The sequence below is a fragment of the Bombus pascuorum genome, chromosome 16, assembly GCF_905332965.1.
Source record: "Bombus pascuorum chromosome 16, iyBomPasc1.1, whole genome shotgun sequence".
Classification (NCBI taxonomy): Eukaryota; Metazoa; Arthropoda; class Insecta; order Hymenoptera; family Apidae; genus Bombus; species Bombus pascuorum.
In genome coordinates, this window is record NC_083503.1 from 4,691,438 (window position 1) to 4,708,375 (window position 16,938).

General features: G+C 35.0%; 1 protein-coding gene across 3 annotated transcripts in view; it reads right to left on the bottom strand.

Annotated features, from left to right (window-relative positions):
• LOC132915248 (L-allo-threonine aldolase) overlaps window positions 1-16,938 on the bottom strand; it is a 36,885-nt gene that overhangs the window by 7,897 nt on the left and 12,050 nt on the right. For all 3 annotated transcript variants that reach the window (XM_060975052.1, XM_060975051.1, XM_060975050.1), the window contains exon 5: window positions 3,799-4,203. In XM_060975052.1, the coding sequence (XP_060831035.1) occupies window positions 3,799-4,203 (405 nt within the window). The remainder of the gene's footprint in view (window positions 1-3,798; window positions 4,204-16,938) is intronic.

A 16,938-nucleotide genomic window follows, 5' to 3' on the forward strand; every position in this document is an offset into this window, starting at 1 on the left:
GTAATTGTAAGAGCATTATGAAGCATCGATGGAAAACGAAAACAGTAAAATAACTTCACTGTATCGGAACAATTAAGAATACCAAATACAAGCAGTGAAGGAAACGCAGTGCTCTGTAATCGTGTAAATTGAAGGAGTTGCCTGCGATATCTTTCACTATATTGACTTCAATATCACAAACCTTTGGAAGGATTCACTGAATAGTGAACTAATGAAACATGAACTAGACTATGTTTCGTGCTGTGTATTGTCGTGTTGAGTTTTTGTTTAAGTAAAGTACAACATTGTTACAATACGCATCGTTACGTTTTCTTCGTTTATTCGAAGCTGGTCTCTTGGCGTATCGTTGGGGCCTCGACGAATTATCCCAGATGTACAAGGTGTTTGAGAGAGTGATAATGAAAAAGATTGAGCGAAAGATGGAAGGTGGAATGAATGATGCTCAACGTGGATTTCGTCGCGATAGTTCGACTGAGAATTCGTGGATAACAGCAAAAGGCTACATTCGCCTGAGTTAATACAAGTATATGTTGAGTATTTTTCTTAATTTCAACATTAATACAGTGAAATATTTGGGTTTTATAGGTCAACACTAGGAGGTGTTTCCCTCATTTTAAGCAGGTGTATGGCAAGGCAAAGGCGTTCGTTGGCGCTATTAGAAACCTGTTGCCGAACGTAAACGGATCCACGGACTCCATTAGGAAGCTGTACTATGTGGTATGGGAGTCGGGAGTACTCCACGCTGCACCAATATGGCCATGTGTGCTGAGCTATCAAGAAAATAGCTAAGATAAAGTGTCACACGTGGCCCTATGTGTCGTAACGGGCAGTATGCTCATACACATTAATACCAGGCAGCAGGAGGAAAAGTAACCACTTAAGAAGAGTTTTGCCGCACTCCGGAAACAAGATACACAGGATAAACAAGAAGAATCTCTGATCAAGATCGACTGACTCAACTTTAATCAAGAGGCGGTGAATCGATGGAGGGAATGAGCCTTTTATAAAATTTCATCCAAATTTACTTTTGTCGAATTCGCTCGTCCTATTATTGCAGTATCTGCTGTTGATAAATGACAAATATGCATGTACACAGTATACAGTGTACAATATAGAGTTCGTATATTATTCGAACGACTTCTCAGCCCATTTTTAAGGGATTAATGTATGTTCTAGAAATTAATACAAAGCATTCATAATGCATGCATTAAAATTAAGGGGAATCAGTAAGTAATTCGTAATAATGTAATATAGTAAGAATTATAAATAAACGCAAGATTGGTATCTATAAAAAATTCAATGTATTTCATGTTGGAATATATTCAATTTTCTATACGTGGCAATCTTGCATAAGAAAGACCAACGCTTTGAATTGGAAGTGACGTAAATCTACAATCAGTTTATTTCTACGTTATATCGATGCGAAAAAGCAATTTCTTAGTGACTACGCAATTTTGTAATGATATTATGGCGAGTAGCTCGCCACTATTTAGCCTTACAATAATTTATCACTGAGCGTGCGTGTATGAATGTTTGGAAAGTCGATATTAGACTCGAAGTCGCCGAGCTGAAGATACCGACAATACGATTGCTTAATAATATATGAGATATTGCATTGTTCAGATAGTAATTTCCTTTCTTCCATCTATATGTCGCTAGCCGTATCTTTAAACAGCCAACTTCGTTCTAACATAAAGAATCATTACACATTTTCACAAATAATACTTCAAACTTCATTTAAAAACAGAACTTATTTTGCATCTACCAAGTCGTTTTTGTTTCTTTCGTCGTATTAAAAATGAGAAACCAAAGTGAGCGTTTTCATCGTTTGCTCTTCATTACCGTAAAGACGTAAATGTAGTGCCAGTAAGAAAAAGCAGAAATTAAAAGGTAATTTCGATCTTAAGAATGTGCCACGTTCTAAAAGGCCGGTTGAGGCTGATAAAGACCAAATAAATTGTTATAACATTATGTGTACTACTCTTAAATCATTAGGTTTTATCATTCATTTTTTTACTAATTTTAAATACATTGTTGCTATTGAGTCATTGTATTTTTAGTTAGTTCCTTTAATTATAGTATATAGTAGTTAAGTCAATTAGAGTATGGTTCTCAATTGTTAATGGTTTTCTCAATTGTTAAAACACAACCTGATGATTGAGGGAGTGCAGCATAAATTTCTTAGAAAAATAACTTTTCGCTTAAACAACTTTATGCTGCCTATGCAACTATATATAAACCATTGTTAAATATACTTAATTTGATCTCATTACCTGAACGCAGAATTGTCAACAATCTTCCTTTTTTATTTCAAATTATAAATAGCAAAATCTCATCTCCTGCAATTATTATAACTAATTTATTTGTTTTCGTTCAAAAACTCTTAGAAAAAGTCACATATTTTATTCCGTTGCCGTAAAATCTAAATATAGTTCAAATGATTCAATTAATCGAATATTGAAACTAGGCAATACATTTACGAATAAGATCGATTTTTTCTGTAATTTTATTTATTTTGTGTCAAGACATCTTTATATAGAGCTTTACTTGCTGTTTCAATCGTGTTTTTAATTATAGAACTTTTGTAATTGCATTAAATTTAGCTTTTGTATTACTATGTTTGTTTACTTGAATACCAACCGAGAATAAGCGTCTAATCCATTTTGGTCAAAACTGAGTTAACGACATAGTACGGTTCTACAGTTGCAGTTTGTATCAATACAGTCTACAGTTTGATAATTTGACAAAATATGATGAAAACGCATGTAAAAAACAAAGAGAAGAGAGTTTAACAAGAGTACTTAATCAATTTGTAAAAAGCCTCATACGTTTACAATGCTTGGAAAGAAAATATGCGAAATAACTTATCTCATTTGACATATGCGAAATAATTTAACTCACTGAACATAGATCGCGTGCGTGCATCAAATATGATGCATATGCATGTGATCATACTGTATGAAAAAAATTCGATGTTCAAAAATTCTATACGGAAATCTGAAACGACACATAACGCTGGTCGATTAAGAAATATCGAATGACAGGGCTCGCACATAAAAATTCTTGCTACGTTGCTTTTTGTATGGATTTCTCCAATTTCACCAATTCTCGAATCGCCATAGAGCGAAATCGTGTTTTAGTAATATTGTACGGGACTTCTCCGACTCTCATACTCTTTTATAACAAATCAGTGTTATATATGTCGAAGATGAACGGACACTTTGCCTTCCCTTTGGAATTCTTTGGAAAATCCCTAATACTTTAATCTTTACTTATTATTCAAATTATAATTGTCTGAGATTTGCCATAATGAGCTTGGGCTTGAGGCGACAACTAGTCGCCGAACGTAGCCGCGGTCACGAGATGAACGTTTTTACCTAATAGAGGTATAGAGTAATTGTATAGCTCTCCTTCAAAAGAATAGTTTTAGCTGCACTCGACATTAAACATTCCAATGGTTTCTGCCCCGTGGCTCGCCACACACAGACCCTATTCTTCGGGTAAGATGATTACCAGATGTCGATGCATCTCCAAATTTGCTTTTTTGCTAATTAGTCCATAATTGTTAAGATAATATAGATATTCCCTAAGTTATGATAGTTTTTGTAAAAAAAAAAAAAATGAGAGTAAGATATATCTAAAGAAATGTAATCGTATTCTTATCAATTTATATGAGAAATAATTAACTTACAAATTGTTAAAGGATGTTAAATGAAATGTGTAGAAGACCAGAATTGTTGTTAAAGGAACACATAGAAAATATCGATCTAAACATAGAAATAGTAAAAGAATATATACCTAGACCTTTGCTGAGACAGAATGTTACTGAATCAAAGCCTGAAACAATTTCCTTCCCAGATATTCCTGATCCCACGCTTGCATTCCATAGCCTGGTTCCGTCCATGTGTAACTTCAAGTTATATTCTTTGCACAGTGATACTAATTCCTTAAGCCAGTTTAGGGGAACAATTTTTCCATTAATTGTATTTTCCACAATTACCAACGTAGAAATGGGCTCGTAATTTCTGTCATGGCGCAGCTTCGATCGCAGTTCAGAAAGATCGAAAGTGCCATCGATATTGTTGCGTAACGATCTAAGACTCACTCCTCCGATTTGAACAGCGCCGCATTGTTCGTGTAATAAAACATGAACAGAATCGCCACAATATGCTTCACATCCACGAACGTTGCAATGGCTCATTACTGAAAATTTAGAAAATAATTAAAAGTTTTTTTAAAAATTAACGTGCAAAGTAAGATTTAAATAATTATGCAACTCTCGAGGCCTAGAAGATTACGGTAAACATTTTGTTTGCCTACAAGTATTCGGTGAAGGATGAAGATTTTTGTAGAGAACTTTCAGCAACATCTTGACTCTATGTTCATATTTTTTCTTTTTTCTTATATAAAATTACAAAGTAATAGAATGGTGGCAAATGTGATTGGATTTTGCAAAGTAAACAGTATTTATGCGAACTTACACAAAAATAGATTACCTTCGTCCGTAGGTACGATTTTTCCATAATTTTGGAAAGTAAGAAACTTGAAGGTGCCCTTAAGGACAAGATCTTACTTTCACTGACAATCTGGGGTGTATTTTCGGCTTATCTGGTCTAGTCGTTTGATTTTTGTTTCTTTGTCTTTTTTAATTTTTTCTGAAAGTTTTTGGCGCAGCTCTATGATTTTGGGGCACCCTTTGTATGACGCGGGGTGTCCGTAGCTTTTGCAGTTGACGCAGAATATTTTATCCTTTGTGATTGAGTCGTCTTTTTTTATTTTGCACTCGCCTGGGCCATGGGGCTCGGTGCATTTTACACAGCGGTAGATTAGGTTGCAGTTTTGTGCTGTGTGGCCTAATCGTTGGCATTTGTGGCATTGGGTAATGTCATTTTTTCTTATTTTTTCCCACGTTATTTTGTAGTAGCTTAGTCTATTTATTTTTTGTAATTTCACGACGTTGCTATTGGGGGATACCTGTACTATGTATATTGGGAGCAGTCTGTTACTTTCCCTTGACTTTCTTGTCGAGAAGCGCGATACTTTCGTAAACTGTATGTCGTCTATTTTTAATGCTTGTAAGTCTTCTAGTATTTCTGTCTCTGTGAGGTTAATGTCTAGTCCTTTTAATAGGTACGTGTGTTGTTTTTGTGCTTTTGGTGTGTATGTGTAGAATGTTGTGTTGGTTGTTATCAGTAATTCTTTTGCTTTGATGTAGTCGTTTAGATTATGTAGGTATAGAGCGTGTTTGCTCGCGTGTATTCTGTTGATGTGAAAGTTTCTGATTTTGAGAGCGTCTTGTAAGAGAGCAATGGTGTCTTTTGGGTCTTGATGCGTTATGTTGATTGGCGGGGGCCTGTTACCTTTTGTGGGTGAGGGGGCGTCCTGTTGTTCCTCTGTAGGGTGGTTGGTGGGCTGTTCCTGTTGTGCTTGTTCCCTCGGTGCCTTTGTCGGTGGGGGTTGCTCTTTTGGTTTGATCAGATGAGTATGTCGATTTTGTGGTGTCGGCGGCCTCCTAGGTGGGGCGAGGGGGCTGTTTGTTCGTGTGTCGTTTGATTTTTTTGGGTGTGTGGTGTTCCCACTGTGGACGTAGTCCTCCTGTTTGCTTTGATTCGCATTTCATTGTTCTTCCTTCTTATGGTTTCCACGATCGCATTTTGTATTGTTGATTCTTTTGTTGACGTTGCTTGAGTGTGATTCTGTTGTTGTGGTAAGGTGGTTTCCTGTGTTTGTAATACTTCAAATCTGTTTTTTGTTGGTATCACTGGTGAGGGAAGGCTTCTTGTAGTTTTCATATTTTTGTTTTCTTTGACGGTGGTATCTTGTGTATTGTTTTCTTCTTGGATTAGTACGAGATCTTCTTCTGTGTTTTCCGGGTTGTCTGGTAGACTTTTGGACCTTCTCACTAGCTTTGGTTGTGGGTTGAGTTTCCGCGTTTTTTGCGCGGAAAGTCTTATGCTAATGTTGTTTTCTTTGTCCGTTTTTGGCGAGATTGCTTTTTTTTTAATGGTTTTTTTTGTTGGGCTTACGGAGGGTTCCGTTTTTTTGCTTTCCGCTTCATTATCGATGTCGCCTATTTTTTTATTTATTTTGTTTTATTTTATTATTATTTTTTTCCCCTATTTATAGCGATGGTGTCACTAATCAATTTTCCACTTTCTGCCACTTTTTTCTTTTTTCCACTTTGTCTTTCTCTTCGCGAAAGATTGTCTAGTTGGCGCGCGCACTGCTCGGGTCTGGGCCAGCTGTCCCTTTTTTTTAGGGCTGAGAGGTCCGTTTGGCTCGGAGGTTCGCAGTCGACTGGCACTAACCACTGTGCTGCCGTCGTCCGGCTGCATTTGCTGTCGAATGCCGCCATATTAGACAGCACGAAAATGCGCATGACATTCGAGGGTGAAGAGATGGGAGAATGGAAACTGTCCCAGTTCTAGAAGAACTTGAAGAAACTGACTGCCCCGTCAATATCGAATGACCTTATTCTGATACTGTGGAAAACCCGCAGAACAGAGGTAATTCTACAAAGTATTCAATTACAAAAAACATGGAAAACCTTCACTAGGCGAAACATCTTTTCGACTCCAAACGCAATATTGGGCGAAATACCCAAAGCATATCGATGCGACGCCGCGAAAAGAATCCAACGCGTTTATGGCAAACTTTAATAAACACCGCACACGGTGGAAGTGCCCTAACCGCCCACACTGATAACCATGTTAACCTTCATCTAGTGTCAAAAAGTAATGTGTCACCACAATCCAATCACTGCAGGTCTTCCACTTATCGCAATTGCAACTTTACGATCTTTCCTCGTTCGGTCAGAACTCTTTTCATAGCTTGTACTTGATGTCCCGATAATAATCATCGAGCAATGTTTCTAGCATCTGTATTCTCACAGAAATGACGGTCAACTAATTACGTATTTTATGTCTAGGTCTAGATCGTACGGAGGCTCGAGATGAGCTAGCCGTTTCTTCGCGGGCTAGGAAACAGAAAGGCATCGCGAAGAATGTGCCGACTTTCCAGCATATAATCGTACGCCTTAAAGGCTGTTAGCTCCTGATAGCAATCGAAATGTAGAGGTGCATAGCTTCGCAGATGCATTAGAATAGCTGCATATGGCGGCAATATATGTAGGGATCGTCGACAGCTATAACCATGTTAATCGCCATCTGGTGCTATCCAATGCCAAAATTGGGTCGCTGACGGTCATCCTCCTACCGCCGTTAGAGCTGTACGATCTTTCCTCGTTCGGTCTGAACTTCCTCCTTAGCGCTGACTTTCCGGCACATTCTTGTTAGCAAACGAAATATAGAGGTACATAGCTTCGTACATGCGTTTCAATAGCCGCTGAATGTATGTGCGAATCGCCACGCCAATAATTGCTTCAAATGTAATTTCCAAACTCGAGAACTCTTCCAGTGGTGGGGAATATATAAAAGAAGTGTGCGGTTGTGATTATTGAGGATGTATCTCAGAAGTGTATGAACTCATGTGGAATTGTCGGAATATGGCCGAGAGTTGAGACGAATGTTATGTGTGCATAAAAGTCTATACAGAACATTATTATACACACAACTCGGAACCCGCGCTGGTAATCCCTTTGCGGACGGGACAGTTCGAAGTCAACCATACTGGGGGACACTCTAAAATGTCACATTGTAGACATATTTACATGCACAAATTCTAGACAGGATAAATAAAATGACACACATGTGAATCTTTTAATTTTATCAGTTGCTTCCATCGAACGCATATATGAATTCCTCGACCAAATTGATGATTTACGCGGTAGCCCACAAAGATAAAAGTATATATAGTATATATAGTGTATATATAGAATATATTATATATATATAATATACTATATATACTATATACATACATGTATATAATATATATATGTATGTATATAGTATGTATATAATATATATAGTATATATAGTGTATAGTACATATAGTATATATAGTGCTATTTAAAATAATTCCTCTGAAACGAAAATATCACAAGACAAAACCTTAACATCAGAAAGACAAGCAAAAATCGCAGCATATCGCGGTGAAGGCTTACTTATCCAAGACATCTCTACATCTATTCATTTATTTATTTAAAAATGCCGGAATAGTAAAAACTATACAGGCGGTAATACTAATTTCACAAGACAGGATCGTTCAGCTGAACTATGTAAGAATTAGCGAAGTTTACGGTAATAAAAGAGCAAACCATAAAAATGTTTACTCTGGTTTCCATCGTCGATATGACAACAAACAAACATATCCTGATAGATTCAGACGTAATTCTCTTTTAAATGAAGCTTGAAATATCAAGCGTCAAAATGTATAACGCTTTTATAGACGTGTCATTACTTGTTCAATGATTTTAGAATGAAAATCGCTGCTTAAAAATACGACTAACGACATCTAAGTTAAAAAATAACGAAAGTACTTTCCGAACAACCCAGTAAGTGAAAATGGCGCAATTGAAAATAATGTGGAAGAGGAAATAATGCGAGCTTGGAATGCAACTCCCGAATCCTTCACTTGTTTAAAAAAATTAGCAACAGCTATATTATCAATTTTGTTCTCTACATATGTTTGTCTAGAAGTTCAGTATAGAAACACTTGTATATTCTGTATTTTATATTCAGTTTAAATATATTTTTTATTATATTTCAAAATGTGTTGTCATTCACGGACTCGCTACAATTATGTGTTGAAATACCCAAGTAGTGAATTTGATAAAATACATAGTACATTAATTACCATCAAAAAAAACTTTGAATAGAACCTAAAAATTTAAAAATCGTAAAAATATTATTAGAAATTAGATGCGAATATTTGTCGAATTGTAGCGAAATTAGAACAAAAGGAGAATAAATTATTGGATTTGAGCAACGATTTAGTGCATCGTAAAGCAACTGAGAAAATATCGTTTTATATTTCGTCAACGATGGAAAATGTTATATACGCAAGCCATGAAAAGATTCGCATATCAAGGAATTAATAAGACAATGGAATATATGTGTCGGAGATGAAATGACACCTTTCTTTCGGAATGTTTGGGAAGGTCCTCAATGCTTCAGTCCAGACTTTTTATTATAGCCGTACTTAAACAATAAAACAGAGAAATAGCTGTTTATGAGTTACGTCGATTATGATCGTCCGAGATTTATGACAATGGGCTTGGACTCGAGGTGACATAACGGGTCACTGAACGTAGCCACGGTCACGGGAGGGACGTGTGTCTAACAGAAGTATAAAGTAATTAAATAACTTTCCTTAAAGACAGAGATTGACCTGAGGGATACAGAGAGATACGGAGAAGAGAATATAAGGGCAGTTCCACTTGGACTGACTCTCAATCTGGTAAGTTCGACTAGCCCAATAAACACGTACATCGAGTTCCTAATCGCAATCGTCATCCCGTTGACCGTGTGTTCGTTATCGAACCTAAACTCATAGTCACCGACATCTCAATTATTCACTCACCGAAATCATTTGTTAACCTCTGCAATACATTCTCTTCAATAAATATCATCTGGTATACAACAACTAGCAGAAAGATTCATTACACGCCCCGACTTACAACGTTACCACCGACATATAAGTCAAGTATATCGGTTTCCATTTACGAAAGATAAAATACAGAAAAATATTTAAAAAAATGCGTAATATTTACAACCACGGCGAATCAGGTCAAGAGATAGATATCTCTTTGGTATATCTCATATCTCATATATCTCATATCGGCCATTGTGGATCATTGGAACGAACGAAATATCCTCAAAAATATATCCAGGAGGGTGTCAATTCGGTATTAGAACATCTTTTTATAATTAGAAAAATTACTGGAAATAAAAATTCGGTGTATTAGAGACTGTTAATTGATATTTCCGTTACATACGTTTGCTTATTAATCAAAAGAATTAAATCAAAACGTCGTTTGATATTTGAACGGCGTAGAAACGCGCGTTTCTCAGCTACCATCTTTGTGACGTCACGACTCTGTCTCTCCCCATGCACAGTAGCGTATGAAGATATTCGAACTTCAAAATAGAATAACTGTTTTAAAATTGGTGCAAACGATTCAAGCTTTTTTGAGACATTAGCTGGATCAGTTGGTTAGATGACATGTAAAAAACAATTTTGAAGAAAATGTAACTGATCAGAATCGTCTAGAAAAAAGTAAGAGTCAGTTCTTCCAACTTTGTTCAATTTCACTGAAATTGGTTATCGTTGCTATGAGCTACAAAGGTTGAAAGTGATGAAAATCGCAGTTTTCCACGACTTTCCATTTTTTGGTGTCTGTTGCCTGTTCCTGCATCAAATTTCGATGAAATTTTCAGCATGTGTATATTTGGCATAACCTAAAAATATGTTGTTTAAATTTTCATTACAGGGCCAAATAAAAAAGTTATAAAACGTAAACTTTACCATTTTCTTCGGCATTCCGACCAACTATAATTAATGCGAAATTTTTTCTACACGATATCAATAGGTCCTTTTATCTCCTCAGAAAAAATTAAAATCGCCTGGTCCAGTTTTATGAAAGTTGTTCTGTTCTGAAGCGCGAATTTCTACGTGACCCACTGTAGATACACGATCGTATTTTGATGTAAACGCGTCGGTTATCGGATTTATATAGCGAGTTGAGAAAAAGTATGTAGCGCTCTTGCAGACTTGTGACGTCACGTGATCTTCGGGTATATTCGGTGCATGGTCGGAAACATTCGATTTTTCTCATTTCGAACTGCTCATAACACTTTTGTTACTAATATTTTAAAAGAGGAGACGTGCCTACTATTTTTGCTTCCAGAAAAATTTTGCTTCCATTTACATAATTAGTAAAAAAATGTTCAAATATCGAATTACACAAATCACTGTTGCATCGTCGTTATCATTACCAATTCTTGGAATCGTAAAGATTATTACTTTAAAAATTGAACTTTTATAACATTAACCGATTTTATGTCACAGTTAATGCAAGATCTGATTGAACTGAACTACTCAACACCAAACATGTGTTATTTTTCCCTTATCAACTCCAAACAAATGGAAGGTCACCTAAGGTTAAAGCATTAACTAAAACATTATATTAGTGAAAAACAGATGGATTGTGACGAATTCAGGTAATTATCGATATCTCAGCCACTTCACCGATGTGATGATTTATGATTCCGTTATCCATCGAACATGATTTTTATTACACATATAATCACCGCTCGGTCTTAGTTTTTGAGATATTTGTAAAAAACTATCGATGCTACTATAGTGAATTCTGCCCATAACACTGCTGTGTTAAAACAAATTCAACAAATTTGTCACGTGTTTTGTCAAATTATTTCGCTTTTACGTCGAAATCAAAACATAATTTTCTAGTTTTTCTCGGTATTTCTTAATAAATCTGTCTGCTCTATCACGTATTATGGTATTATGGTAGCAACTCGATAATTGCTACAGTAAAACTCAGTAAACATCTCGAAAGCTGAAAATTTCACATCTTTTTCCGAACTGATTTTTTCAAAAACTATAGGTTCTAGTAAAGGACGGTTGGCAGAATCATGTTTAACTCGCAAAATATTTAGCTCTACAAGAATCGCTCATTGAAAGTTGCAAAATTCTACGTGCGTACGTGTATGTGTATGTAATTATGAAATTACATACGAATAAAATTATAGATGAACAGATTATAATTTATTTAGATATTTTCAAGCAAAGAGTTTGAAGAAAACATAGTAAGATAATATGGGCACGTATACTTTAGTAATTAGTAACACAACTTTTTAAAAAGTCAATACAATTTTGTATGATATATTTTGATGCAAGGGACTACGCGGAGTCCAACGTCACAACTTTAAAATTCGTAGTGTGACCTTCGCCTTACATCGTTTTTTGTATGCACAACATAATTTCTCTTTTTTGTGTGTGTGTTTATTGTTTTACAAAAAGACAGGAAATGTCATCTAGCAAAGTTGGTCTGCGATAGATTTATGCCAATTGTTAAAATTGTTATTTTTCTCTCCATACTTCTTTACGATTTCGTTAATTAATTGAAGCTAAAATGCGCGAGTTGCCTTTTTTTGTACAAACAAAACGCATTCTGAATGACTGCATCAAGTAGATGGAAAAAATATTTTGTGCACTGCTATATCTACGACATAATGAATAGGGACAGATTATTATATTATCGCACCCATGTTTGCAATATAATTTACTGTGCAAGACGATTTTTGGATAACCTCTTTCGTTCGCTAATTTATTTTTCTTGTATTTATAAAATCCGCAGAGGAATAAGTGAACGGCATATACACTTTGCGTTTGTCTTGCCATTTGACTGCGAACATACTTGGCGAGAATCGAAAACACATTTCACCTCCAATTAATTTTTCACTCATGATAGGAATACCTTCCTTCTGACAATTCACCACATAGGGTTCTTTTTCGGAGATAAGTGCAGGTTGGTAACGCCAGGTTAGTATACCAAATATCAACAAAGTGTGGCATTTTCCTAATCCTAAATATCATTCTAATAATGAAATTACAATTTCGCCTGATTTTCCAGAGGCTTTTCATTTATTTTTTTTTTTTTCCTGTATACACAAGAAAATATAATACATATCCACTTTTACAGTCACACAGTATAAAAGATTTGATGCCAAATCTATTATTCCGTTTGGATGGAATATACTGTTAGAATGATAATCTCACTTTATGTAGTGATAAACCTTCATTTATGCATAACTTACTAAATGGGCTAAAATAATTTTCAAATGAAAAACGAATCTTACTGCAGAATTCTCTTACTTCTACTAGCCAATCAGAATTAGCTGTCGCAATATCGTTAAAATAAAGCATTCATAAGAAAAAAAAAGGGATATCTATCTCTATTCATTATGCGTCCGAAAATGTCAGTACGCAAAAATTTTTCCTTTGTTCGATATTCGAAATAATGTAACTCTTTTACTCGCGACATAAGTAACTTGATTGCAACAAAGCAATACATCTCACTTAGAGTTGTTTCTACTTCGTGAGGTTTTACAAAAAAGCACATAGAATTTTTCCTTTTGTATTTACGATATCGATTTGTTTATTCCACAATAAACGATATTAATACCTCAGAAAAAGAATAGTTCAAAGTAATCTTAACGGAATAGCTAATCGATTAATTTGTATTTTCATTCCAGAATTAATCAAGTTAAATCTACGTATTTGCGGATTCAAATTTTTATGCGATCAGATCATTTCCTTGTACGCCGTCTCTAGATAAGTATCAGAATCATAAAATTCTGACGAACTCAGTATCCTTCTTTGCAATTTTCTTACACGTTTCCTATCGCTTATATTTTTGTTCGGCGCCTTTTTAATTCCCGAGTCCACTTCGAAACCATCACTAATTGCTCTCTGCTTTCTGTTTTGTATTGATATACTCAAGAATTCAGAGCTCAAGAATTCTACAAAATTATAAATATACGAAGCGGAATGTTAAAAAGGTTACCGACTAATGGTACATATAATAAAATAAAAAGTAACAGTACTCATAACTGGTGCATTCAAAAGAAAAGACGGTATGACCCGTTGACATCTCTGACAGAAGCAACTTTTTACAATAGTTTATATATCGTTAGGAAACGTGGTTTGAGCGAAAAAAAATGCGAAACTAAACAAATAACGGCCAAGCGATAATTTACACATATCTACAGACAGGGTGAGCCACTGTAGTGACGTCCCGTTCAAAAAGATGCCATAAGTAAAAGTCACTATATAGATTGTCGAAAAGATTATCTACACGAAAGACACTACAGTGGCATTCATAGCTAAGAGGTTAATCCAAACCTATTTATTATCTTTCGTTCATAATTTATATAGATTTGAATTAGGTGCTATTTGTCTAATGTTAACGAATATTCCAGCGCATGCGCTGTCACAGACGCACCATTACAAGCAGAATTCGAAAGCGATACTGACAACTTTTTCTCAATATCTCGGAAACTAATGCCGAACGGTGGTTACACGAATAGGGAAAAGTTGTTAGTAATATAAATTTCAACATATTCGAAAATTATCGAGATCGATAAGGTGCATGAGATAAAGATAACTACTAGAATTCATAATCTCTGCATCGTTAGCCTATGTACGCGTGTTTAAATCGAAATAATCTTAAATATGAAATGCTTTTCGGAACTAAAGCGTGTCTAGTAATATAATTCAAGAGTCTTGCAATAACTTATTATTTTAAGGACTATAGAATCAACTTGAAATGGAAACTAAGCTATACGGAAAAAATAGTTAGAGATAACCTAATTCGATTAAAAATTTACTTACAACTAAGTCGACGATTTAGTATATATTCTAAACAAACAGAATACGCCGAGATTAAATAAAAATACTGTCACCAAACGACAAAGGTTCTTTACAAAATAATCAAAATCAATTCCAATAACACCGTCTAAATTTTGAAGAACGGAAAGTTAACAGCCTATCACGTTAATTTTCTGAAACCTTTTGTTTTAGGCAGCAATGACGAGTAATGGATATTATTAACGCAAAGACAATAGATTCCGGTTTGTCCTACTGACATTCGTCTCAACCATCCTTAACCATGCTCGTGAAATTAACGAACCCTGTTACAAAATCTCCCGCCTAAACAATCAAGTAGGACTACATCACTAACAATTAGGCAACGCGAAACTGGAAATTCTACTAACCTATCTCGATCTCGCCATCGCAGGCGAAAAACTCGATCGATTATCCAAATGCCACTCAAGATCCTTGAATATGTGTACACACAAATCCGAACGTGCTATATACAGTAACAACATCTATTTTCATCAGAGCTGTCTTCGAAATATACAGTCACGCATCTGAACGTTCTCACGCAACTGTGAATGGAATCAAACTTATCAAATACACGACAGCCACATAAATCGAACAAGGAAAATAAAATAAGTAAAAGAGGGCGCGTTTGATGTTTTGCGCTGGTTATTCCCCTGATACCGAAGACGCTAAATTTCATAAGAGGACGAAGAAGGCGTAATGGATGGATGAAGCGTTGGAAACTGACGTGGTTAGACCACAAAAAGTAACATAGTTGATTAATAATGTCCTAACTGTAGATAAGGTTGAATTAAAATACAGATTGGGATTAGGTGAAGGTAATAAAAATAGAGATATGGTAGAGATAACGTTTGGTCAATAGTGGTTTAAGGTAAAAAAAATTATATGTATGTTTGAGTTATGGCAGTATGAGTACATAGAGTTGGGTCATGGTTGTATATGTATATATTTATTTGTATGCATTAGATTATATATAGTATATATTTAATTATTTAAGATATATTTTATTGTATTTTGTCATATCGTGTGTGATATGTGTGTGGGAACGGAACATTGTAATCCTGTTAAGGAAAACAATAGATACATATTTACTACTAAGGTCTATTACGCACTGTTTCAAAATCTCGATGTGTCCGACAGTCGATAACAGCGAACACGTCTATATATTTAAAAAAACTATAATTTCGGATATTACGAGTCTAGGAATCTAGTTTCAAACCAAAGTGGACATTAAAAGAAATAATTCGTATAGAAGTCAAACGTTTTCTCCAAACTCGAATATAATAAACGCAGTACATACAGTAAATGCAAAGACGCACGAAAGATCTGCTCTTGAATTTTTATATGACGAGATCAACGATAACAATGACGTTTATAATAAAAAAAAAACATGTATGACCGAGCCACAATAAGGCTTTGATTTAAATTAAGTTAAATGGTGGAAGGCTAGCGTAGACAAATACCCAGTAATTTCCGAACTTTCGAATATTTTCATGTGCTGAAAATATTGTAACAAAAAAAAGAATATCTACTTGCACAAAATGTTAATATTTTAGCTTTCTTATCTCGAAACAAAAAATTAATAAATTAAACTTTATTAACCGAAACCATAATGTTTCTTATTTTCACCTGCAAACCAAAAAATGAAGTCTCATAAACAATTTACACATCTAAACATTTTGATATTTAATTATAAAATAAAACATGAAGTACGGGTTAATACACGTGAAACTATACATTTAGATACGTGTATTCGTGAAGCCCAGTACATGTACAGCTACATGTATAGATATTATGATCCGTGTGCTCCTGTATTTTGATACACGTGTACCCGTGTATTGAGAAGTACATGGATTAAAACGCGGATATATTAACTACACGTGTACGCGTATATTTTAGATACACGTGAAATCGTATCAAAACCTTCGTCCAATTCTTCGATCCATACGATCTTGGAATCCAACAAGAATAATAAATATTTTGAAATTTCCGCATGTATAATACATGGATATAATGTGAGGATAATCTGTGTATAAATTTCATTCAAATTGAGGAACGCACATCTAAAATAGAATGATTTATTGCAATTAGTAGCAGATCATCAATCGCAAAAGTATTGAAAATTTGTATAGGATCTTCATAATAATTTCGTTTCGGTGGATCAGAGAACGTAAACAAAGGTTGCCTAGTTTACAGACAGCTAGTCTGTAAGAAATACTGCGTAGAATTTCCCGAAGATCGAGTGCCTATGTAATGAAATTTTAGAAGAAATTGGAAGCGGATAAGACAGAAATTTATTAGTATAGTGGTACGAGGAAAGAAAATCTACAAGCGAAACTGCAAAGAGAGGAACATTTCTACAATTTATTATATTCTAGGGAAGAAGGTCATCCTGGACGATCAAAGAAGTTAGCGAAAAAAAGCAGAAAGAGCAATAATTTGCGAAATTCAGAGATACGAGAATAATAATAATAATACTTTAATTCTTCACTTGAACCATAACTGACGAAGATGGTAGCAGCACAGTACGACAAAGAAGTACATACAGAGTTGTATCGGAGATTATTAAGAAAACGCGGTTTAAATGCACGACTTGCAAAAACAGATAGC